This window comes from Meriones unguiculatus, chromosome 4 (genome assembly GCF_030254825.1).
Source record: "Meriones unguiculatus strain TT.TT164.6M chromosome 4, Bangor_MerUng_6.1, whole genome shotgun sequence".
Taxonomy (NCBI): domain Eukaryota; kingdom Metazoa; phylum Chordata; class Mammalia; order Rodentia; family Muridae; genus Meriones; species Meriones unguiculatus.
The window spans coordinates 70664375-70689714 of NC_083352.1; the positions used below are offsets into that span (position 1 = coordinate 70664375).

A 25340-nucleotide genomic window follows, 5' to 3' on the forward strand; every position below is an offset into this window, starting at 1 on the left:
TTTATTTATTTATATTCCTATATGTCTGTCCAAGCTTCATTCAACCTAAGCACAAAAATCAATAATTCAAAAAGAAATCTATAATTCACCTTGAATGTTTGGGCTTTTCAGTTTGGTGGCTTGTGGTGTCATATGAAATCATGATCAAATAAATGAGTTATGTTTCTCTTGCTAACCTTTTATACAGGGGTGTCCTTATGATGGGATGGGGTCTTTTCCACCCCTGTAATTCTTTTAATATTTTTTTATTAATTTATTCACTTTACATCCCAATCGTAGCCCCCTCTGTCATCTCCTCCCAGTCCTACCCTCTGTCCCTTTTTCCTCTATCCCCTTCCCATAGTCCTCAGAAAGGGGAAGCCCTCCTCCCTTACCAACTGACCCCAGACTTTGAGTCTCTTTGGGACTGGTGCATCCTCTTCCTCTGTGGCCTGGTAAGGGGAAATGATGGCTGTAGTTATTTGCTTAGGTGTGTGTCTGTCTCCACAGCCATTAAGCACTGCCCTGTACTTTACAGAGCAAAGTCTCAGACTTGTGTTAGAGACAGTGATGTCTCTAGAGATTTAAAAAAAAAAATGGCAACAGTTAATTCATAATATGAATAAGCTCTGCTTTAGGTAATTAAGGTTACTAATTTAGCAGACTGAAATTTCCTGACAGATGGTGTTGTGAGACAATTGGAATGGGGAGGCCAAACTCCACAATGAGCATCAAACCTCCACCAAAAAGCCTCGAACAGCTAGGGTAGGTAATCTCCCATGGTTCTGGTCCAACCCGCCTGAGCTTGAGAGAAGGAACAAGTCAGGTGCTGGAGCCTGATTGCTTACACATACTCTTCCCGCTGAACTTTATAAACACAATCCCAGCTGTGCCAGGCAAGGTGGCTGGCTAACCTTGCTCATGGGAGAGAAACAAGCCAGTGTGTAACTTTAAATTTGGCTTTCAGATTGGGGAGCCCATCTAGCCATCTTTGCCCTACTTTAGGAGGAGACAGAAAGCTTAACACTACTTGAGTACAGGTAGAGTTAGGAAGACAGTTGAGTGTGACTGTGTGCGTATGTGTGTGGTGTGTTAGCTCTCAGTCCAACTGTATGGCAATTGAAGGTTATGAGGAAATGGAGGTATACAAGCTACATTATTTGAGTTTACTGAGTTGAAGCCTCAGTTGTCTCCATTTGTAATCTTCTGTGTGGGTGGTGTACGTGTGTAGAGGTGTGCACGCTCATGCCAGAGAAGACCAGAGGATTTCACAGAGTCTCTATTGCTTTTCACCTTACTCCCTTCAAACAGAATCTGTTACAGAACCTAGAGCATGCTGTTTGTGGGTCAGGTCGGCAGTGAGCCCCAGTGACATCTTGTTTTTATTTTTGGGGTTACTACTGGTTTTCAATGTGGCTGCTGGATCTGAGCTCAGGTCCTCTTGCTTGCACAGCAAGAGTTCTTGTCCACTTAGGCAGGCTCCTTTTCTTTTCTTTTTGGCTTTTCAAGACAGGGTTTCTCTGTGTAGCCCTGGCCGTCCTGGACTTGCTTTGTATACCAGGCCCATCTCTGCCTCCCTGATTACAGGTGTTCACCATCGCCTCCAAGGCCCCTTTTCTATCTTTATTAGCTTGCACACTGCCCCACCCCTCCACCCCCGTTTTCCTCATGCTATAGTTTAGCCTCAAACTTGTCGAAATCTCCCAGCCTTCCAAGAGCTGGGGTTACAGGTATAGTCACTCTTTGTCATCCTCTGCCCTGACATGTTTCTCTGTGAAGCCTTGGCTGCCCTGGACTTGCTTTCTGGACCAGGCTGGCCTCGGAGTTACAGAGAGATCTGCCTGCCTCTGCCAGCCCACGTGCTGGGATTACAGGCAAGCGCCTCTGAGCAGGCTGAGAGCAGCAGTGTAAAGACTGGCTAACACGAATTTTACCCATATCTTTCCGGGTCTACCTTCCAGGGGAAGCTTATCTTCCTACCTCACGGCTTCTGCATGTGTGTGAAGCCATCCCAAGCACGGGTGGGAAGGAGGCTGCAGGAGCACAACCCTGACTGAGAGTAGAGCACTCAGACTGGCTCAAGTTTGTTTCTTTGGAGCCAGCTCCACCAGGGAAGGACCCTGCGGTGGGCTGCAACCCGAGGCAGGGAGGGCGCGGAGGCTGCAGATGAAGCGGCGTACCTCATCCAACTTCCCCGGTTACGCCCTGCGCGCTTCAGGCAGGGACACTCAGGAGCGAAGCGAGCTGGAAGGGGCGCGCGTGACCCCGCGGGGCCCAGCGCCCCGCCCTGCCCAGTCGTGACTCACGTGGCCACTCCTCTCCTGACCGCGAGGGTGCCGTTGCACCGCCTCCGCCGTTCCCAGGCCCTGGCCTCTGGGGCTGCCCCGGACATTGCCTGACTTGAGGCCGCGGAGCTCCTGCTCGCCCCGTCCCTGTCGGACGGCCCGAGCCAGCTCACCCCGGGCGACCACCGTCCTCTCGACCCGCTTCGCCAGTCCGGAGCAGGTGGGAGTGGGCAGCGGGCGGCGGCGCGGCAAGGACAGGCGCGGCGGACAGCCCGGGCGGCCGCGGCGGGGTCCTGGCTGGGGGAGGCCAGGCTTGCGGCGGGGCGCAACGGTGTCTCCTTCACTTCGCCCTCCAGCCGCGGTGGCTGCAGCGCAACCTCCAGAGAGCGGAGTGGCCTCGGCGGCGAGCCGAGTGTTGGCGGCAGCGCCCCTCAGGACACCCGCAGGTACTGTGGCGCCCGCCTCCCGCCGAGCGGGGGACCCTAGGCCGGCCGCCGCCTGAGCGGCCCGGGGCTGCCCTGCTCCCCCAAGATGGCCGCACCGTCTCCCGCCCCTTGCTTTTCTCTGCCCGAGAGCCCCGCTGGGCCCTGGACTGTCCCCTGACCGCGCTTCTTGTCCCTTCTACAGATCACCTTTTCCCCACGGCTTCGCCATGGAGGACTGTGACTGTTGTATACGAACATGTCCACGGCGTAAGTAGCACAAGAGACTTCTGCGCGATGGGGCTGCCCGGTGCCTTTTAGGAAAACCGTAGCTGGTCCTGCCCCGCCCCGCACGCCTGCAAGGACTTGGGCAGTTTGGCCCCTTTGAGGGCCCGTAGGGCTCACGGCCACCTCTGCTGACGGACAGGGTGCTAGGCTGTTGGGTTGCAGATGGAGGGCTCGCGCCTGGGGCGTTGGTCCTTGGCCATACCCACCCTCTGCTTTTGGATGTGTCATTTACAAATCGGAAAGCAAAACAAACTACTAGTTGTTGAATTCCACCTTGGGGGTGAATTAGATCAGTCACTTTGCAAAAGGAAGTAGTTCTCCGCCTGCAGAGATGGGGTACACTACAAGGTCATTACACGTGTTCCTAAGGGCGCGGGTGGCTTTGTAGAATGAATGAGCTCAGATTCCTTGCCCTTAGGCCTCACCCTTGCACTTGGGAGCGGAATTGTGTTTAAAGTGCCATTTGATATTTAGTTGCGGCAGACACTTGACTGAAAGGTAGACGGTTGTATTTTCCCCCTATGTCTCAAGATGTCAGTTCCCAGAGCGTTAAGTTTCCGTCTCTCCTGAGTGTTTTTGTTCTTGGAAGACCAAGTACCAAGAGACTTGTTAGGGGAAAGGTGCTTAAGCTCAGATTTTGGTTTTAATCTCAGTTAAATGGGCCAATCCCCTTGAGTTCCGACAAGTGTGTGTATGCTTGTGCTAGTCCTCTTAGGCTGCAGACACTAAGTTTAGGAGTTAGGCTTCTCTCTACCTTTAAAAAACTGGTGGAAATGTCCCAGGTTTATACTGCCACATAGCTATTTAGAAAGAAATTTTTGTTAGGAATGGCTGCTTAGAATAAGTTTTATATTAGTTCTAGTGGCTTCAAAAACAAAACTCCCATTGGACTGTGTGAATGTAAATATTAGTAGTAGGTCATGGTCTAGTCACATTAACCATAGAGTGTTTCCTTTTACTAGCAATGTGTATCCCTCCATCCTATGCTGACCTTGGCAAAGCTGCCAGAGACATTTTCAACAAAGGATTTGGTAAGGATTTTTTTTTTTCTTTTAATTTTAACTTAGAAGAGAAAATGTATGCTTGAATTCCTTTGGAAAATCGTCTTTGTTTCTCCAGACTGAATATCTTGGATTAATGCCAGATGCATTTTATGGTAGCCTGCTACACTGTTACCCCAATTTCTGAGCTTTTCTGAGTTCTAATAAGGAGAAAGCTCTTTTTTTGAGACAGGGTTTCTCTGTGTAGCTCTGGCTGTCCTGGAACTCACTCTGTAGACCAAGTTGGCCTAGAATTCAGATCCATCTGCCTCTGCTTCCCAACTGATTGGATTAAATTCGTGTGCCTCCACCTCCCATTGAAAACTTGTGCTTTATTTTCTTTAGTGGCAGCTCGGGCCCTGGTTGAAAGAGCTGCTCTGAATTACTGTTTTAGTTTTGTGGGTATGACTCCTGGTAGGGTGGAGACCCTAAGAATTGTGGGATTTTTAGAGTGAGCAGATTTGAGTTTTCTTGAAAATTGTGTCGAACGTGCCTGTACCCCACTCTTGTTGATACCAGTTTGGGATAAATGTCCTAAATGCATTGCCATTAAGCAATAGGCTATTCTGAAGAAGTGATTTTCCTTCTTTCTTTTATTTTTAATTTTATTTATTTATTTTTTTCCAAGACAGGGTTTCTCTGTGTAGTCTTGGCTATGCTGAACTCTCTTTGTAGACCAGGCTGGCCTCAAACTCATGGAGATGCAGCTGCCTCTGCTGGGATTATAGGTGCACACCACCACTCCCGGGGAAGAAGTGATTTTCTAACCTAACATTTTAAAAATGTCTTAGAAAGGGTGTGTCAGGAAGTGGAGCCAGTTACCTGCCAACACTCTAGGCCCAGAGCTGCTGCCTTGTAAAACTCACTGCTTTTAAAATGTTCATTCAGGTACTGTACACAGTACTGTTTTGTCCCCCTGGACATGGAATTGTGCTAGCTGTGGCAAGAATAATGGTATGCATTTTTTCTGCAGAAGAATCATATCTCTGGTATTTTTTTCAGGCTTTGGGTTGGTAAAGCTGGATGTAAAAACAAAGTCGTGCAGTGGTGTGGTAAGTGACTAATAAGTTCTCATGAACCTTTTAGTTTCATAGCTCATAAATAGCTACAGCTGTTTTCCTTAAGGAATTGATTTCTTTTGAGTGATTTACGTGTAGTCTGATTTATTGGCTTTGATGTCTTCTGATTTTTATGTTTTGTTTATTCCTGTGTATATATGTGTCACTATGAATGCACAAAGAAATTGGGAAAGACATTGGTTATTTGGGATTATTTATTCAGGTAGATTACAAGCTTGAAGTCCAGAGGCCTATTGGACTCCTGAAACCCTTTCTCTTCATACCTGTCAGAATCCTGGGCTTTTTATTTGACCACACTGATCATTTAATATAACGGCTATCTTCTAACAGTCATCCGTGTGGATGTTTGCATATGTCTATTCTGACTTGAATGTCTCTAAAATTTACTATTTTGTTATGTGTTGATCCTTCCTACTTGTTAAAAAAGGGTTAAAGTACAATAGTGTATACTTTTTTCTTTCTCTAAAAGTTTTGTTTTGAGATTGGAGATGGGTGTACTATGTGCATGCTAAACTGATCCCTGGGCACTGTGTGTTGTTCTGTGTGTAACTGGTATTTATTAAAGTGTTGGGGTTTTTAATGCTCAGATCTGTTGCATTTATGGGTTTTATATTTGTCTTGTCCTGTGCTTTCTTTGGTCTGCAAAGAAGTCTAAATATTTAGTTAGGGTTGAGTGACTGACTTGGTTGGGTTAACAAGTTACAGAGTATTAGTTGATTGTAAATATTTTTTCTTTACTGTTGCTGAAGGTTGAACACAGGGCCCTGGATTTCTTTATTTTCAGCCCAATGGGTTTTAAATATGTCTGTGCATGTATGTTACCCTAAAATAAACAGTCTTTGTGTTTAAAAAACTCCTTTCAGACTGGGAGTGTAACCGAGTGTCAGAGTGCTTGCCCGGCTCTCCACCTCTCGCTGAGGTGCAGTGCTGCAAAACAGCATGCTCTTTACACTGCAAAGATGGACTTCAAGCTGAGAATATAGAGCATTTTATCAAGCACTGCATTTATAAGCCAGAATTTTGTTTTGTTTTGTTTTTGAGACAGGGTTTGTCTTTGTAGCCTTGGCTTTCCTGGACTCACTTAGTAGACCAGACTGGCCTCAAATTCAGAGAAATCTGCCTGCCTCTGCCTCCCAGAATGCTAGGATTATAGGCATTTGCCACTGCAACTGGCTAAGCCAGAAAATATTGTTGGAAGGAAAGTCTTATTGTAAAACAGTTATGGGAGTAAGTTGAAGGCTATATAGGAGTTGGATTAAAGAGGGCAGGCTTTATTTTTACTTTTGAGTAAAATTTAATAGTCATAGGGCAGATTCTGTAATATATAAATCTACCCACAATTAAGTTACAGTAAGGTCTGTTCTTGAACTGCAGAGATGTTCAGGCTACTCAAAATGTAGAAGATACTTTCCTAGTGAGGAGTGAATTACTTTATTGTTGGTTTCATCTGGCCCAGCTCAGCCGACAGGCTGATGTTAGCCTTGTGTCCTGAGCTTCCCTTGGCATACATTGGGCTGGTTCCCAATCTCAGGTCCTGATAGATGGTGGGAGAGCTTCAGTCATCAGTCATCCTCACGCAGCGTTAACTGCTTCCCATACACAGTTCCCACTTACACTGCTTGTCAGAGGACATGCTTTCTATGTTGTTTTGCTGCTTTATGGTGCTTCTTTTTCTCACCCTGTCTACCTTTGTCCCTCCCCCCAGTTTACCCACTAACACTGGATAGGAGAGAAAGGGTAGAGGGGAAAGAGGAATTAGGAAAATCCCTGAATCTACTTTCTTTCCTTTTGTTTCTTCTTTGACTATGACTATTAAGCCGCAAACAACCCCCCTAAACAACCAACAACCACCGACCCTGCTTCTTGGGGGCCCTTGAATTTATGGACCCTCTGAAAAGTTCCCAGAATTCCAAACAAGCTCAGAAATTACCTGTAGCTGCCAAAACCATGGTCAGCTGCTGTGGTCAGTCCGAAGTAGCCCCACATCCTTACACCTGGGATTAAAATGAAAGCACATTCTTAATATTTCTGTGTTTTTTTTAAAAAAGGAAACCAAAAATCCAAGAATTCTCAAATGTTACTATAGTATGTATTTGATGATAACTCCATTGTTTGATGTGCATGCAGAGCCACGAAGCTTTCACACTGTCGATTCTACTGGGTTATCCCCATAGTGGGCTGAGAAAATAGACTTCTAGAAGTTGGTGTTCCTCAGCGTTACTTACTTAGCCAGACATCAGGACTCCTAACTTTTTATCAAATGTTATTTTCTAATATATCCTGGTGCATTTTAGAATCAGGCTGAATCTTAAGCTTTGATATAATTCCTGTTAGTGAAAGTGTCTAATTTTAGGAGGTTGTATATAGACCTAATGATTTTGATCTCAGAGTTAAAAATACTTGTATTTTAAGTGTAGTCTTCCATTGACAACAGTTTTAATATTTCCTTTATTTTGTTAGTTTTTCAAGACAGGGCTTCTCTGTAGCCCTGGCTGTCTAGGAACTCCACTCTGTAGATCAGACTGGCTTTGAATTTAGAGATCTGCCTGCCTCTGCCTCCTGAGTACTGGGATTAAAGGCGTGTGCCACCATTGCCTGGCAGTATTGGATATTTCTTTATAGGTATCACAATTCCTGATAAACTTAAGGAAAAGATCAATTTTAGACATAGCTTTAAAGTGGCTAGGGTGTAGAGACAGTGATACAGAAACCATAAATCAGAACTCTGACAGGCTGTTTAATAGTTTTATCTTGGGATAGTTCACTAACATGTTATGCTTGATAAAGACAGTTAGTTAGGTCTACTAGAAAAGCCCAAGATACATCCTTCCTCTGTTCCCCTTTCACTGATATGCCATAAATGATTGGCAGATCTGTTTGCTACAAACCCAAGATTAAAACTTAAAAAAAAAAAAGGATTTATTTAAAATGTTTTTATTTTAGGTATTTACCTGTCAGTGTGTGCCTGATGCCAGTGGTGTCAGATTCCCTGAACTGAAGTTACAGATAGTTATGAGTTGCCATGTGGGTGCTGGGAACTGAATGAGTCCTCTGCAAGAGCAAATTTACTCACTGGCCAGTTTTTCAGTTTCAGGCCTAAACTTTTTATAAAACTTAACACTAATCTCTGTATTAATTATTTTTTCTGCTAATGATCGTGATATAAGCCAAATATAAAGGATTCAATAAAGCTTCCCACTCCACTTTTTTAAAAAATATTTATTTATTTATATTATGTGTACAGCGTTCTGCCTGCATGTATGCTTACAGGCTAGAAGAGGGCACCAGATCTCACTATAGATGGCTGTGAGCCACCTTGTGGTTACTGGGAGTTGAACTCAGGACCTCTGGAAGAACAGCCAGTGCTCTTAACCTCTGAGCCATCTCTCCAGCCCCCCACTCCACTTTTAAACGAACTTTTTTTAACGTGTGTGATTGTTTTTGCCTCCATGTGGCTCTGTGCACCATGTGTGCAGTACCCACAGAGGCCTGTGGGCAGTGAACACTCAGGAACTGGTCTCCAGACTTGTTAGCTACATAGTAGGTGCTAGGAACCAAGCCTGGGTCTCCACAAGCACAAGACTCTTAACTGTTTAGTCTCTCAGTCCCTTCCACTGCTTAAAAGAGAAAGAAAATGTGGTGAGTTGGGTGGGTGTGGTGGTACACACCTTTAATCCCAGCACTAGGCGGCAGAGTCAGGCTCTTCAGGCCAGTCTTGTCTGCAAAGTGAGTTCCAGGTCAGCTAGGGCCAGTTAGTGAAACAACAACAACAACAACAAAAAAACAACAAAGCAGGAAAAAGAAGATATGTAAGTTGTTTGGAAAGGCATGGAACCTACTAAAGACTCATTTCAGAAAAACAGGGACTGAAGCTGTGGCTCAGCAGTTAGGAGTGGGTGCTGCTCTTGTAGAGACCCTAGTTCAATTCTAAGCACCCACATAATGGCTTACAACTGCCTGTAACTCCTGTTTTAGGGAAATCAGACTCCTCTGGTCTTCATGGGCTTAATTTTCACATACCCAAGTTAAAGATAAATCTTTAAAAAGAAAACTAGAATATGGATTATCAAAGAACTTAAATTTTACTTATATAAAAATGTTGATATTTTGTGTGGCTGAATGTGTACAAGCAGGCACACATCTGTTAAACTGTGTGTGTGTGTGTGTGTGTGTGTGTGTGTGTGTATGTAGGTTAGAGGACAACTGACTGGACTCAGTTCTCTCCACCGTTGGGTTTTAGAGATGGAAGTTAAATTATCAGGCTCGGCAGCAAGCCTTTGTACCAAGTGAGCTGTTTCACCAGCCCTGTGTGTGTACTCTTTATTGCTTAGTTAGAAATGTAAGGGGACGTTCTAGGGGCAGTCAGTTGGTCAGAGGCCAGTTTGTCCCTGTTGTGTTTGCTTAGGAAGTATCGCAGTGTAAAGCGTTAAGTGTTGTAGAAGCAAGGCAGTGGATTCTTCAGGCTTAGGAGAAGGCTCATGGAGCTGTTGATTGTCTTGTCAGGAATTTTCAACATCCGGCTCTTCTAATACAGACACTGGTAAAGTTAGTGGGACCTTGGAGACCAAATACAAATGGTGTGAGTATGGTCTGACCTTCACAGAGAGATGGAACACCGATAACACTCTGGGGACAGAGATTGCAATTGAAGACCAGGTAATGTTTCACAGACTTGCTTTTGTGTTACTCTTTATTTTCATATTTCAAAAAGGAAATAACCCTGAACATAAATTCTTTTTTCTTCTAAAATAGATTTGTCAAGGTTTAAAACTGACATTTGATACTACCTTTTCACCGAACACAGGGTAAGTTTTTATGTGCTTTGTTAGGTTTTATGTTTTTATGTGCATTGAACTTAAAGGCCTCCTTGTCTGCTTAGGAAAGGAGCAGCTTTGTTTCAGGGGTTCACTCACATGCACCACTGTGCCTGGCTCAGCAATTTGTTTAAATCTTTTTCATGTATACCATGTAGCATTACATGTATAAATCTTTGTCACTGGCATCAGTTTCAAATCAGTCTTTTTTTTCCCCCCCAGAAAGAAAAGTGGTAAAATCAAGTCTGCGTACAAGAGGGAATGTATAAACCTTGGCTGTGATGTTGACTTTGATTTTGCTGGACCTGCAATCCATGGGTCAGCTGTCTTTGGTTACGAGGGCTGGCTTGCTGGGTACCAGATGACCTTTGACAGTGCCAAGTCAAAGCTGACAAGGAGTAACTTCGCAGTGGGCTACAGGACTGGGGACTTCCAGTTACACACAAATGTGTAAGTATTTCTTTATGGGCTTTTGAGGTACAGGCCCTCGGAGGATGGTGTGTGTTGTCATTTCTTTTGATCTCTTTTTAATTTGAGGGACTTCTGTTGACATGGGTGATCCTAAGGTGCTCCTCAGAAGCATATATATATATGGTGTGGCTATATATATATATATAGTGTGGCTACTGAGAGTGAATGTTGCTGTCGTTGGGCTTGAGATGTTTTGTACCTTTAGAAGAGGTGTTAGACTTGGCAGTGCTTCCAGTGCCTTCTCTGACACCATGACGTGTGGGGTCGTGGGTGATAAGATTGTCTTAACATCTGTGATTACAGTGCTTGGTGGGTTGTAGTGTCTCACACCTGTAATCCTAGTATTTAGGAGGCAGAGGCAGCTGTATCTTTTTGAGATCGAGGCCATCTTAGTCCACATAGTGAGTTTAGGCTGGCCAGAGCTACATAGTGAGCTCCTTTCTCAAAAACAGTAACAAAAACCATTGCTCATAATCCTACCAGGTAGATCCATGTATTTATCTGTTTGTTATGGCACATATATGGTGGAAAACTGAGTATCCCAGGGATGAACCCAGGTTCTCAGGCTTGTTGGCAAGGGCTCTAAGACCCAGTAAGTCATCTCTCTGGTCCTAGATAACATGTGTGGCCCTGCATGATCTGAAACTTACTACCTAGATATATGATCTTTATTTATACTTGGATGTTCACTTTTGTTGTGTATGTGCACGTGTGTGTAGTGCTGCTGGAAGTTGGATCCCAGGATTCATCCAGGATAGGCAGTATGCTATCATTGACCACAACCCCTGCTTTTAGTGGGTGTGTGTTGCACCTTTAACCCCAGCATTCAGAAAACAGGCAGAAGGATCTCTGAGTTTGAGGCCAGCCTGCCCTACAGTGGGTTCAGGACAGCAGGTCTACATAAAGAGACCTTGTCTTTAGAAAAATGAAGCTGAGACAGAAGGATTGCTGTGAATGGGTGTAGTCTGGGATATAGAATAAGACTCACCCCGTCTCAACCTTACCAGAAAGGACTTTGCAGTTTTCAGGAGAACGTTATAGACCTCCATGAGTGATGCCATGCGTCCCCACCCTGGGGAATGAATCCAAGGCCTCTTGCATAGGCCTTCTACCACCATGTTACCTGCTCAGTTCTAGTAGTGGCTTAGACCTGCTAATATTACCCTGTGCCTTAGAAGTGGTTACATTGTCTATTCTAGATTCTAATTCAAAATATCTTATAGCAATAATGGGACAGAATTTGGAGGATCAATTTATCAGAAAGTATGTGAAGATTTTGACACTTCAGTAAACCTTGCTTGGACATCAGGCACCAACTGCACTCGTTTTGGCATTGCAGCTAAATATCAGTTGGATCCTACTGCTTCCATTTCTGTGAGTACCTTGGCTTCATAAGAGGTGTTTGGTTGTGGGAATTACTGTGAGTATATTAGATGGTGTGGAAAGCTTGCCTGGGATTCATAGTCCATGTTGACAGATGTACTGGGATTAGAATTGGAATGCTGCTTTTCCTTCCTATGGGAATTGTGATAGAGGTTTGACTTTGAAGCTGGCTCACTGGTGGTCTGGATGAGAATGGCTGCCATAGGCTAATCTGTCCACACTGGGTGAGATGGATTAAGAGGTGTGGCCTTGTTGGAGGAAGTGTGTAACTTGAGGCAGGCTTTTCGTTTCAGAAGCCCAGCCATTCCCAGCTAGCTTTCTCTGATTCATGCTTGTGCATCAGATGTCAGCTCAGCTACTTCTTAAGTGCCCTGCCTGCCTGCTGCCATGCTTCCCACCATGATGGTCATGGACATACACTCTGGAACCAGGAGCCCCGAATTAAATGCTTTCTTTATAAGTCACCTGTGTGCTGTCTTTTCACAACAGTAGAAAATCACAGACGTTCACCTTCCTTTGAGAGCTTTGAATTAGTTTGCTAATATCCAAGCCCCCTAGCCTGCTTAAGCTCCTACATTTGGAGCCCTGGTTGGTTTATATTTGTGTTGGGCAGTACTTTTTTTGACTTTATCTTTTTATGGTTTATGAAATATCTTCAGATTTTACCTGAGAGGTCACTGGTCTGATAACATCTTTTACAGGTGAAGAGACTGGTGTTTGGCAAAGAAAGGACTGAATATTACTGGTGATGTTGTTGGGGTGGGGAGTAAAGCCAGGACTTTGATTTTAATCCTGCCTCAGTTGAGGAGAACATCTTACTGGACTGTTGCCTAGAAACCTGCACCCCTGGACTTACTCCAAACCCTCTTGCAAGGGCAAAGTGAGATGGTTGGCCACTCTTGTCTGATTCTTGGCTCTTTTTCCTGTTTATGTCTTAAGTCACAGTGCCTTGAGGTGGAAGAGAGTGTGCTGTGAGGGGCAGGAATCGGCTTCTGTTTTGTGGTGGATCAGCAGCTGTTACTGTGTGGGTTGTCAGTACTGTATGTACTGGGATGACAGGAAGTTAAACAGTTCAGGAGAGTTACTTTAGTTGCATAAAGTACTCTTGATCCCCAAGGACAGTGTGTTTTGATACCTTAAGCAGTTATGTTTTAGCCTGATGTTTGCTTTATGTTAAAACATTTGTAATCAGAGATAGTGTGAAAAGTATCCAGTGCTTTTCTCTCTGACCAGTCAGTGATGCATTTACTTGCTCCTGTGTTTAACCACACTAGGAGAGCACTCTGTTCAGCTCTGGTTCTCTTTGACATTAATGCTCTCTTCAGATGTATGCTTGTGGCACCGTAACAGACTGCATGCCCACCAGCAGAAATACCATTTAGCTACCAGTCTCCGTGGGAAGGTGGCTTGGGACCTGTGTCAGTGGGAGACTGCTGACAGCCATTGTGGAAACACGCAGCATTCCTCCCATCCCAAGTAGAGCTGTTGATGCCCACTGGAGTAGCACCAGAAGCAGTGGCTTTATCTAGATTGTGTTTTGATGTTGCACACAAGAATAGAGTCACTGGATCCTTCCAGATCTGTTCTCACAGCAAGCTGGCATCTTTATCCTGGAGCCCCAGGATGCTGAAGAGCCCAGTTGCTTGACTAGGCTCTGGAGCTGGGTGAAGTGCCTTTTTTGTTTTCCTAGGCATATTCATCCTGTGACCTGCAGGGTGCATGTGTCCTGTGCAGCTGTGAATGTGGCCCAACAGATTTGTAGGCAACGTCAGGGTAGTAGAGGCTGGTCCTAGAAGGAGCTCCGCGTTAACGTATTTGCTCTCCAGCATTCTTCTGGGCTCTTGAGCTCTGTAACCTAAATCCTAAATTGTTAGGTATATAAAATTGATAAATCATGCTCCGTTCGAGCCTCATCAGGCCCTGACTAGTTATAGTCAACATCCAGCAGCTTAGAGGTAAGAGTGTGAGGAAGGGACTAAATTGTGAGGGTTTGAGGAAGAACCCTGGAAGTAGTGATGTGTGGGTCTAAGACATGAGCTTATAAACTCCCTGCATGTCAGAGACGGTTCTCACCTCTATTGAGTCTGGTAGGCAGCATCAGCTAAATAAATATTAACTTGCTTTTGTGAGTTTCATAAGGGTGAGTTTTTTTTGAGTCATTTTTTAATGCTGTGTGGATCATGTGGGGTCTGTGTACACATCCTAAGGGTAGTAAAGCGTTTTGTTGAGCCTGATTGACAATTTGCTTTTGAGTTAATGTCCAATTCTTAAGTGGCATTTGCTGTTTGCTTAATATACAGTATATATTTTAGGATCCCATTGAGTTAAAGCCACAGGCCCCATAGTTCCAGGATGGGGAATACCCAAGAGTTCTGTCTTCATTCAGACATGTTTTTCTCTCTTTCTAGGCAAAGGTCAACAACTCTAGTTTAATTGGAGTGGGCTATACTCAGACTCTGAGGCCTGGTAAGTATTGTCAATAAAGTAGGATTGCCTGTAGAGCCCCCCTCCTTTTAAAAAAGGTTCATTTATTTAAGTGTGTGGTTTTTGTCTGCTTGTATATTTGCATGCTAGAAGAGGGCATATGGTACAATGGGATTATATATATGCAGATGGGTTTGAGCTGCCATATGGGTGCTGGGAATTGAACCTAGACCTTTGGAAGAGCACTCAGTGCACTTAACTGCCGGTCTTTATCTCCAGACCCATTGTTCCATTACTTTCAAAATTTTTTTTTTAGTTATTTTGTGAACCTTTCAAGCCTGTAGTGGGATTGATACTCCTCTCCTGGGAAGCTGCAGGTTATGACTGATAACTCCTTACCCCTCACTCCTTATAGTGAGTGGACTGCTCCGAAGAAGCAGAGCTGCCATCACTCTAAAAAGCCCCACCTCTCATCATTTAACCATTATGTAGTTCCCCATTGGTGTCTCAATATTGTCAGTCAGTGTGCTTTGGTTGGGTCTCTGCAGTCCCCTTCAGGTAGTGGATACAGAGCAATGTCAAACTGGGAGTGTCTGGGTCATATGCAGATTCGCAACCAGTAGGCCTAAGCTGGAGAGGTCTGTGTTTCTAATGGGCTCCAGATCCCATAGCTGCTTAGAACAGTTAAGCAACAAGGTCCTAAAGCACTGGCAGCCCAACATTCCTAATGGGGACCCTGCTTCCCACACCTAAATTGTATTCAGTCTGTCTGTCTATCTATCTATCTATCTATCTATCTATCTATCTATCTATCTATCTATCTATTTTGGTTTTCAAGATAAGATTTCTCTGGGTAGCCCTGGTTGTCCTGGACTCAATTTGTAGACCAGAGGGCCTCAACTCATAGAGATCTGCCTGACCACTAAAGGGGCCAGTTACTGATACATACTTACCTTCTTAGCTTAGCATTAATTTACTTACTGTGTAGTTTCCCACTTTTCTCTAGTTCAGTTATTATGACCTGCTCTCACCAGTGTTGTTTAGTCTGGGTGGTATAGTGAAATGATTGGCTTTTAGAACACTTTGTGTGTGCATTTACCATCATCTGAATGCCCTCTGCTGGCTGGAATTAGTCCGGTAGCTGCAGGCTGAGGGAAGACACTGGCAGGGCTGAGTGGTTGCAGGCCCAATCATGGAGGTTTGCTTTGTCTACAGGTGTGAAGCTTACACTGTCTGCTCTGGTAGACGGGAAGAGCTTTAATGCTGGAGGTCACAAGCTTGGGCTTGCCTTGGAATTGGAGGCTTAATCCAGTTGAAAGAAACCTCTGGGAACGGATATCAGAAGATTTGGCCTTAATATATTTCCATGCAACCAGCAGGCTCCTCCTTCCCCCCAGAAGGTGATCACATCAAAGGATGATTAAACAAGAGCTGTATTTTAAATATTTAGACAATTACCTGTTGGCTGGTTTCTAGTTGGATGGTTATCTAGTTATCAGTGCTGTGTCGTGCAGCCACCTATACATTATTTAAATGTATTTAACTGTTAAATGTGCTACCCACCAATGATGAAATAGACGTTTATGAAAACCGTGCCATGGTGTGCATGTTTGTTTTATGTTCTTTTAACATTGACTATTGTACTGAATGAGATGGATCAGTGGATGTTTTAAGATGAGGTAAAAAAAAAAAATTTTTTTTTTTGTTATATTCAACCATCATTAGAATTACTTTGGTAACCCCAAACATGACAAATTATGAATAAAACAAGTGTACATAACTAATGGCTCCACGTATGTGCAGTTACAGATTGGCTAGCTAGGGTCTAATCTCCTTGGTTAATACTTTTTTCTGGTGAGCATTTTGCTCCTTACCTAAATCTGTGCAATCAAATTCCCTGTGTCCCTAGCATAATTCCACGAGGTCTTTGAGACTATAATAAAATACGAGGATACATACTTTTACACTCTGCAGTTTCTAAGTTTGTGTAAAATCATAGTGAATCACTGTTAAGGCCGCGGAGGATGAAGGGAAATGCAGCGGTGGTGCTGAGCGGTTAAACAGGCATGCCATACCCTTCTGAACCACAGCTACAGGAAGGGCAGGGAGTCCTAGGTAGGTAGATGGAGATGGACAATTAGGGTCAGTGGCAGTAACAAGGACGGAGAGGAGGAAAATAGGCACCAGGAAGAAGTCATTGCCCCTTTCTCTAGACAAATGCTGAAAAACTGAGCTGAGGTCTAGGGCATGGGGCAGCCCTTAGCCATGACCTGGGATTTTGGGTGGAAAAGGATGGCACAAGCTTCCTAGGGGAAAGAGCATATTAAAGGAGAGAGGTGTGATCAAAGATGAGAGAAAGTCAAGGCAAGTGTCATTTCTGGCGTAAGAGACTACAGTTCAGTTGGAAGCTTGTGAGGACAGCTAAGGTAGTGAGTGGATAGAGGATGGCTTTGGGACTTACCCCATAGAAATGGTGCCTGTCACTGCACTGTGGCCTCTGGGTAGCCTGCTGCCTTTCCGCTAACAAGTACACTTCATCGTGGCTCAGTGCATCAGTTTCCTCAGGACTTGGGACAGAAATATAAGCCAACCTTAGATCCTCAGGTTTGGGCCAAGAGGGTTGGTTCCTAGGTGATGGCCACCTATCAGGGCTTGCATTGCACAGGTAAGGCTGGGGAGGCAACAGACCTGGGGAAGCATGGGTAGGCTGCCAGCAAGCCCGACTTAGCTACAAAAGCATTCATCATGAGGTTGGTGTCCTGCAGGTCCCCTATCTTGACAAGGTGCGGTCTCTCCAGGACCTTGCACCTGTGGCCTGTGGCTGGAAGGCAGGAGACAAGTTAGAGCCTGTTGGAACTCCAACCAGTGTGTACAGCTGGAAGGGTCTATTAAAACTATCCCATCAAATAGGCCACAGGCCTTGGTGCCAGGGAGATAGCTTTACTAGAAAAGCTGTGTTCCTGCAGGGAACTAGCCTAATGAACACCGGATATGGATGCTCAGAAGATCGTGTTTCCCAGTCCCTTTATTGTCAGCTTTAAGGACTCCGGTCGCTGTCCGGGGTTCTCGGGTCCTTTCACCCACGCCCTAAGATTGGGATTAACCCTAGATCTTGAAGGCCAAGGAGAGCCCATCATCCAGGGGCAGGAGGCTGATGTAGACCCTGGCGTCCCGCAGGATGCGCTCGTTCAGGTTCCTCACGCACTCAGCAGCCTTGTTCCTAGGCTGACGCTGCAGCACCTCTCCGCCCCACAGGACCTGTACGGGAGGGCGGGGCTATCGGAAGTGGGAGTGGCAGCCAGGAGCCGGGAGGGGCGGGGCCTGGAGTGCTCGGGGCGGGGCCAAGGGAGATTAGCCCAGCGAGAGAGCAGTCTTGTGCTAGTCCTTACTCTGAGCACCGCGAGCACGCCTCCGGGGCGCAGCAGCTGCAGACAGCGCTCGTAGTAGGCCCCGCAGTTCTCCTTGTCCGCGTCCACCACCGCTACGTCGAAGGTTCCGGCCTCGCCCGCCGCCAGAAGCTCATCTTACGGGGACAGAGGGCAGGTGCAGCTGAGCGGCGGTCCCGGGGGCCAGGGTCGCCCGTTCTGTTCCCCGGGGTGGACAGCGCAGGCAGGGCCTCCCGCGCCAGTGCTCACCCAAAGTCTGCAACGCGGGCTGCAGCCGAAGGTCGATCTTCTGCTCCACCTCCGCCTGCGGAAGGGGGCTGGTCAGGCCCGCACGCCCCGAGCCCGCGAGCCCCCGGCCGCACGTGGGACTCACCTGCCTCCACAGGGGCCGCCCCAGCTCCGGGGGCTCCGCGTTCACCTCGCAGGTCACCACGCGGCCAGCGTCTGGAAGAGCCAAGGCTAGCGCCAGGGCCGAGTAGCCCGTGAAAGTACCTGTGAACCGGGCAGCCACAAGCTCAGCCCAGGGTGCAGGGTGGCCCCGTGACCCAGGTTCCCAGAGACCCTGGCGGCGCGCCCCTACCCAGGTCCAGAGCTTTCTTGGCCTTGATGAGCCGCGCCAGGTTTGCCAGAAGCTGGGCCTGTTCACAGGTCATCATGGAGTCCCCCTGCGGCTGCTCCAGGGTCAGCTGTGTATAGGGAGAGGATTGTGCCATTCCCGCCGGTCACCCAGCCCTCGCCCAGGTTTTGAACTCTAGGAGCTCGGTGGCGGGTGTGGCCTAGAGGGGACAGGCGGCAGGGAGCCCGGAAACCCAGAGAGGGCTTCTGCCTCTCCCGAGATCACACAACACGTGATAGCCACCACGCTGGGCATGCGGAGCGCGTCGCCAGCCCCCGTGCTACTGACCAGTCGCAGGGTCCGCAGTGCCGGGTGCTCCCGCATGGAGCGGCTCAGCAGATACTGCCACAGGGGGTTGTCTTCAGGGGGCAGCAGTCGCTGCTGTCGCCCGGACCCCCAAAGCGGCCACCGTTTCCCTGCCGGGGAGAGGGCGCCGAGTCGGGCCTGGGGTTCTGGGCGGGTGCCAGGCTCCGCTCCGCGCCCTGCAGCTCCCGGGGCCGCCGCGGTACAACCCCGCTCACCTAGCAGGAGCCCGGCGGCGAAGGCGGCGCCGAGCGCGGCCGAGCCCAGAGCCAGCGCGGCGGGAACAGACAGCCGAGGTGCGCGCTGGGCCATGACGCGGATCAGCAGCGGGCGGCGAAGGTCACGTGTGCTGGAGTAGCAGGGACGGGACCGGACCAGGGCGCCCGCAGGACTCCACCTTGCCCAGGCCCTGCCCTCAGAGCCGCGGCCTCGGGCACCATCTGGTGACATGTCGCCGTATTGCAAGGCCAGGCGGAAAAAAATAAAAATAAAAAACCGCTGGCCACCCGGTGGCCACTTGCGGAACTGCTTCGGGCGCGGAAGCCAGCTCCGCGCCTGGGGGTCCTGCTGTGTCCACAGAGTACTCGCCCCTCCTGGCTTCCACAAGTGAACGTAGGGAGAGGGATAAAGTGACAGTGTGGCCAATGGAGGAGTCCAGAGAGACTTGAGGAGGGGACGCTTCCTGGAGAGGTGCTCAAGTTGAAGGAGCCAAGGACCTGATTTGGAGACGCTTTATTAGTGGGTTCCTTAGCAGCTGGGGTACTGGCTGTAGCAGTTTGTGCCCGTCTGTCTTTCCAAGTCTCAGTTTTCTTTCCGTAAAGCAGGGATTACATTCTTCCCACGAAAGGCACCTGATTCCTCGAACATAATAGGCGCTATTGAGCACCTACTGTGAGGCGGTGACTTCTTGACAGGCAGCAGCAGAACCGTACTCCCTAGGCATCTATTGAGTACCTACTGTATGCTGAACTCATGTGGAGGCGAAAGGTGGCGGTGGTGGTTTGTGGCTTGGACTGGTAGGCAGCCCAAATGTTACTATCTCTTTTCCTATACAACGAAGTCATTGCTAGCCTTCACAGCACCTGACAGAGTTCCGGGGGGAAACCGTGGGCACAGGGTCCCTTACCCACACCACAGGCCTAGTGCTATCTTTAAAAGAGTTAGAACCCGCAGGGCCCCTGACGCAATTGCCCTGGAAGCCTGTCTCTTTTCTTTTCTTCTTCTGTTTTCTTTTGTTTTTCGAGACAGGGTTTTTCTGTGTAGCCTTCGCTGTCCTGGACTTGATTTGTAGATCAGGCTCACCTTGAACTCACAGAGATCCTTCTGCCTCAGCCTCCCTGAGTGCTGGGATTACAGGCGTGCACCACCATGCCCGGCTGAAGCCTGTTTCTTAACGACACTGGCCAGGCCGGGAGACCCTCCGAAGGCAGGTAAACTGGTACAGTATCAGGGACAGGCCCTAGGCCTGGCCAATTAGAGCCAAGCTGCTGGCATCCTGGGAATAAGGGCTCCTGGACCAGATAGTCTGGCTTCCCAATCACAGTCAGGGGAGACCGGCTTCTTGACCTATCAGCATCTGCTCGGGGCTCAGACAGACAGAAGAGGTGCTTTGTCGACATACGTGGTGGGGTCGCAGCTGCTTCTGCTGCTCCTGAAACTGCCCCAGGACAAGCTCTTCCTCATTGACTCTGATGTCCCTCTCAGTACTGAAAATGTCATGCTCTCTAGGCAAGGACCGAGGAAATGGAAGTTCCTTTCGGGCTGGACACACAGCAGGCACTAAATGTACGAATTCTGAATGGTGTCCGGACAGTGCCATACAGCAGCCAGTCGTAAAACCATGGCAACGGAAACCTTCGCTGAGCACCTCCTGGGTACCAGGTGCTTGGCTTCCCTGGAAGCAGCTATTGTACCCATTTTCAAGAGAAGGAAAGGAAAAGCCTGAACTGGTCATCTCTCCAAGCTCACTGCTGCCCAACTAAATTTCCACCGTTTTCATCAGTACTTCCCCGGGACACACAGTGGGAACAAGCCGGGAAGAGGATCTAGGCACCTCCAGCCAGTGTGTGGCACAGGGTCCCTGACCTTAGCTGGAGCCCTCTGCCCGATATCTGGGAATCAGGGTGGCCTGCAAATTCTCAGTGCACACTACAGCCTTCCTCCCCCAACCTGGCTTCAGGCAGGATCGGTGGAGGTGGGGGAAGCAGGCGAGGAGGGAGCCATGTCGCCATATATCCCCGTCAGATTAAAAAACTAATTTGAAAAGATTAATGCCTTCCATTCCTGTTACGCTGGCTCTGATACCGCTGGGCCTGCGGCCGCTCTGCCTCCTGATTATTGAATTTTTATGGCCTGGTAATTAATTGCAGATTCCCTGTTTTGTTCTATTTCTTTTTCTCTGACATTTTAATTTCAACAGAAAGCACTGGTCTCTATGCAGATTCCCTCTGGAGACCCTAATGGTCTATAAAACAGAATGACTTATACACGTGGCACCCACTTCAGTTGGCGAGCGATTGTTTGAAACCTTGCTGATCACGCAAATTTTAATTTTCCCTCTCCCTCCCCTTTTGCTCCCATCTCTGGTCTCCTCCACTGCAGGGCCTTGACTCACACGAAGGGAGCAGAGTGCCTCCCAGCCTGCTGCAGGGCCTTGTTTTAGAAGGCTGAGGTCAGGGCAAGGTTTGGTCCTTCTCTCTGGCAGTGGACTTGGCAGCGGGTAGAGAACTGGATGCATGCAGATAAATGGACAGTCTTGGCCAAACTGGGCCACAGCTGTTCGCAGACACAGGGCTGGGAACTTGAGTGTGTCCAGAGCCAGGCAGGCATCTCAGGGGAGGGTGAAGGGTTCCATGGAGGCTCATGTTCTACCAGAGGACAGGTAGCCACTCAGTACTCACCATGAGATAGGAAACGGGGGTCTGGGTCTGGGTTTGGTGTTTTAAGCACTGTCAACCTGCGCAGCTTTGAACTGTGTCTGATCTGGCTCCCACTCTGCCCCTCTGCTCCTACTCATTCCTGGCGTGGAGCAGAGAAGTCAGGACATGAAGTAGACTCTCTCGGGGCTGAGAGGGCCTCAGCGGCCAGCTCTCCATCCCTGTGTGGCTCCAGGAACCCTCTTGGGCCCTCCAGGGCCCTTCCCATGTTTGGCTAACTTCCCGTTGTCCTGGGCTGTGAAGACAGCTTTGGGTGGATTCTCGGGGCATCCCTGTCCTTGTCTCTTAGAAACTTGCTGCCTGGCCTCATCACAGCTGGGTTGGGTCCACTAGACTCTGCAGGGAGGGCAGTGCCTCTTAACTGGAGGCTTTGGAGGCTAGGCTGAGACCTGAGGGCCCTAAGGGCAATTCAGGTGGGTGGACTGAGGAGATGCCCACAGAGCAGGGGCTTCTGGGGTTCCTCAGACCCACAGACTGGGTCACCTTCTGTGCTTGGATTCTGGATGGCTGGTACTGGCAATGCCCCAAAATGCCTCAGTTTCCTCATTTGAGGGGCCATTTAGGGAAACAATAACACTGGCTCCAGAGTTAGATGCCTTGGCTTCAAACACGGGCGCTGTCCCTGACCTCTCCCTGCCTGAGCTCCAAACCTCTCATTTGGATAAAATGGGATTGTTAGGGTTCTGAGCTTGGAGGCTTGGGGCCAGTGTGCAAGGACATTGGGGGTGGAGCTTAGTAAGAGAAAGCTGGGTCATTGTGGAAATGACTGTGAAGGGGATATAGGGACCTCACCCCTGTCTCTGCTTCCCATTCTTCATGAAATAAACAGCCTGTAGCAGTTCCCCTGCCACCATGAGGTGCTTGGCCACCATACATATACAGCAACTGGCTGAATGTCTATGAACCCCAAACTCTGACATTAGGAGCCAAATAAACCATCTTTCTCACCCCTTTCAAGATGGTCCCTCTCTATGTAGCCCAGGTTAGCCTTGATCCTCTGTTCTTCCCATCTTAGCCTCTCCTGCCATAATAGCTGCCACCATTCTGGCTCTCTAAGCTGATTTTTTTTCACATGTTTTGTCATGGGGATGCTGTTTGTTAGTTTTTTATTGCTTTATTATGAATGTCCACAAAGCTAGTAGCTTAAAAATACCAGTGTACCGTCCTGCATCTGCGAGGGAAGGAAGCCCTGGGAGGTCAGAACTGTATAACTGGGGTCTCCCGAGGCTGGCAGTTCCCGGGGTGAGAGGTTATCTTCCAAGCACAGGAGTTGTCAGCACAGCTCACTTCGTTCTTTTGAGAGTCCTCCAGCTTAAAGGCCAGTCATGGCACCTGGAATTTTCTGGTGCTTCTGATTCCTCTGCCTTCCTCCTTTGTTTCCAGGGGCTCATGTGGAGGCTTCATGACCTCCCTGTGTTCAGGTGAGCTGGCCAGAAACTTTAGCATCACCTGCAAGGTCTCTTTTGCCGAGTAAGATAACTACCCAAAGAGTAATGTTGATAGTAGAGGCCCTGGGGCAAAAATTCTGCCTGCCGCAAACCCCAGACCTCCCCCAAATGGTTATAAGGAAGCTGACCTCCTGCCTGCTTCCTCCAAAAAGGAGATACGGGACGGTGGGCCAGGCAAGGTCTCCTGGTGACAAGCCACAGCGCCACCTTGTGGCAAACAGCAGGTTAGACTTTTCTACAAATAACAGACTTCTCCAAACAGCCCGTGGAGAGGCCCAAAAGCTCAGGGTGGGATGTCCGTCGCAGCCCAAATGATCTCCAGACCAGAGACCAGGGAGAGGAGCGTGCTCGCCCCCTGCTGGCCACTCCGGCTCTCCCCCTCCTCCTGATGGTGCCCTTCCTCCCTCCCGCTCCTCATTTGAGACGGGGTTGCGGGGGGCGGGGGGCTCGAATTCACAGAGATGCACCTGCTTCTGCTTCCTGAATGCTAGGCTTAAAGTGTGTGCCACCACGCTTGGAAAAGACCCTTTATTTTTCTCTTTCCCTTGCAGAGAAAGCTGCTTCTGCCCTAGCTGGACCCCACAACATCCTTGGCCTTGCTGCCAAGAGCACAGTCACCTCAAGTGGAATTCCAGCGCCATACAGGGAATCTGCCAGGTGTGTGAGTGGCAAAACAGCAGCTACTGCTTTTATCAGTCTTACTGTCTCCCAGCCACTCCTTAGGCCCCTATTGGTCTCTTTAATTCTCACACCAATAGTCTGCAGGGACAGGCACCATTTTAGCCCCATCTCTTAGATGTGAAAGCTGAAGCACAGAGGGATAAAGCAACTTGCCTCACTTGCACAGCTTGTAAGTGGTGAAGTAAGGATGTGAGCCCAGGTTTTCTGGCTTCAGGACTTGCAGAGAAATTTTAATCCAGCAACATGGCTTCTCTAGCAAGAGGTCATCCAAAGGCCTTCTAGGTCTATGTGATCTGGCTGGAATGCAGACACACTGTGGACTGCAATTTGGTCTAGCTGGAATACAAACGCCCTTAGTACACATCCACCTTTAATCCCAAACAATGAAGGTAAGGCTAGTTTATAGAAGAAAACAGCCATGTTTGTGATGTCTGATTGAGGGGCAAAGTGATGAATCAGAGAAAGATCTGACAGAATACATCAGAGATCGGATACATCCAACTTTCAGGAGAACAGGACAGGAAAGAGAGGCTACTTAAGAACAGCAAGGGAGAGAGGAGAGTTGTTTTTTTTTTTTTTCCCTGAGAGTTTTTACTGGGGCAGTTTTACAGAGATAGGTTGCAGAGAGCACAATCTAGACACAGGTGAAGACAGAACAAGCCAGAGAATGTGAAGGAGCCAGAAGATTAAAACGTATTGCCAGGATTAGTTCGAGGCCAGGGAGAGCAATTCAGTCAGAAGCCAAGAGTAGCCAGTTTGAATCAGTCAGCTTGGAGAGGAGTTTGGGCCGGAGCAGCTGAGGTGAACCAGCCTCAGTTCAGGAAGAGTGAGAAAGGCTTGGGAACAGCTCTCATTTCATCCCCTCAGGTGAGGAAATAAAGACAACAGCTACAAGGACTTACAGTTTTTCAGTCCACACTATCCTACAGAAAATGCCTTCATTATGTGGCTTCTCTTTGGGCAAGATAGCTGTTTGAGCTTCAGCCATTACACCCTTCCTCCAATAATCAGGAAAGAGGAAGGGACAAAACAGGACTCATTTCCTTCTTTTCATGAACCGGAACAATGTCCTGAGGGACCCTACAGATGTCTACTTTTATTCTTTTGACAACAATCACATGGTCACAGTTGCACCAACAAATGGCTTTTATTTCTGTAATTATGAAAAAAGCAGTTGTAACTTTAAACTTGAAAGAAAGAATGGTAACTGGGAAAATTTAGCACATTGCCACATTTTATATCTAAAGATACTAGAAACTCAGAGAGGCCAACATTCCTCTGGAGGTCAAACAGCTGGGAAAGGGTGGAGCTTAGATGTGCTGTTCCTGGGCGAAGCAGGTAGAGCTCCAGAAACATGCCCAATGGAGTCCTCAGAGGGGAAGACCCTCAGTAGACTTCCAGCCTCTAAGGAGCACCCAGGGTCATAGGTCAGATCTCCAGTACCTTCCAGTTCCAGCAACCTCTCTGGCCCAGTACCATCATCCTGGCACCAGCCATGCCCGGCCCGCACTGACTCCATCCATCCCACTGATGCCCACATCAGCTTGTGCTCGCTGCTTTCCTGAGGCGGCCTCCTGAGCACTGAATAATTCAAGCCTGTGTAATGGGATAATGAATTTACTGACAAGCCAGTGTGGTCTCAGTACTTACAGTCGAGAAATACTGACTCCCCAGGCCCACTAGGCAGGCAGGCAGGCCGGCCCTAATATGAAGAAGCTGTCCCCGAGCCCTCCCTAGGGAATCGTCTTGATGGAGTAGAAGGCCCAGGTGGGTCCCGCTGGTTCT

At 48.0% G+C, this 25340-nt stretch overlaps 2 protein-coding genes across 3 annotated transcripts; one reads left to right on the top strand and one right to left on the bottom strand.

Moving 5' to 3' along the window:
* Nucleotides 1-2537: 2537 nt before the first annotated feature.
* Nucleotides 2538-15965, top strand: Vdac2 (voltage dependent anion channel 2). The gene is made up of 10 exons (XM_021637503.2): nucleotides 2538-2710; nucleotides 2892-2956; nucleotides 3937-4005; nucleotides 5017-5066; nucleotides 9597-9749; nucleotides 9846-9898; nucleotides 10130-10357; nucleotides 11602-11752; nucleotides 14170-14227; nucleotides 15401-15965. The coding sequence occupies exons 2-10, from the start codon at nucleotides 2917-2919 to the stop codon at nucleotides 15490-15492; spliced, it is 894 nt and encodes a 297-aa protein (XP_021493178.1). The 5' UTR covers nucleotides 2538-2710; nucleotides 2892-2916; the 3' UTR covers nucleotides 15493-15965.
* Nucleotides 15966-17192: 1227 nt separating this feature from the next.
* Comtd1 (catechol-O-methyltransferase domain containing 1) lies at nucleotides 17193-18898 on the bottom strand. 2 transcript variants are annotated; one of them, XM_021637505.2, is made up of 7 exons: nucleotides 18709-18893; nucleotides 18476-18603; nucleotides 18152-18257; nucleotides 17945-18063; nucleotides 17821-17875; nucleotides 17575-17708; nucleotides 17193-17443 (listed from the first exon to the last, which is right to left on the bottom strand). In XM_021637505.2, exons 1-7 carry the CDS (start codon nucleotides 18800-18802, stop codon nucleotides 17291-17293), a joined length of 789 nt encoding a protein of 262 aa, XP_021493180.1. In that variant the 5' UTR covers nucleotides 18803-18893; the 3' UTR covers nucleotides 17193-17290. The 2 variants fall into 2 exon arrangements, with proteins under 2 accessions (XP_021493180.1, XP_021493179.1); XM_021637504.2 differs by having other exon boundaries at nucleotides 18476-18898.
* Nucleotides 18899-25340: the final 6442 nt, after the last annotated feature.

Coding starts and splice junctions, on each gene's coding strand:
- Comtd1 (XM_021637504.2), bottom strand. CDS start 18,802: ATGGCCCAGCGCGCACCTCGGCTGTCTGTTCCCGCCGCGCTGGCTCTG. Junction 18,064..18,151: donor CAAGAAAGCTCTGGACCTGG/GTAGGGGCGCGC, acceptor CCCGGTTCACAG/GTACTTTCACGGGCTACTCG. Junction 17,876..17,944: donor GGCGGCCCCTGTGGAGGCAG/GTGAGTCCCACG, acceptor CCCCTTCCGCAG/GCGGAGGTGGAGCAGAAGAT.
- Vdac2 (XM_021637503.2), top strand. CDS start 2,917: ATGGAGGACTGTGACTGTTGTATACGAACATGTCCACGGC. Junction 2,957..3,936: donor TATACGAACATGTCCACGGC/GTAAGTAGCACA, acceptor TCCTTTTACTAG/CAATGTGTATCCCTCCATCC. Junction 4,006..5,016: donor CATTTTCAACAAAGGATTTG/GTAAGGATTTTT, acceptor TATTTTTTTCAG/GCTTTGGGTTGGTAAAGCTG.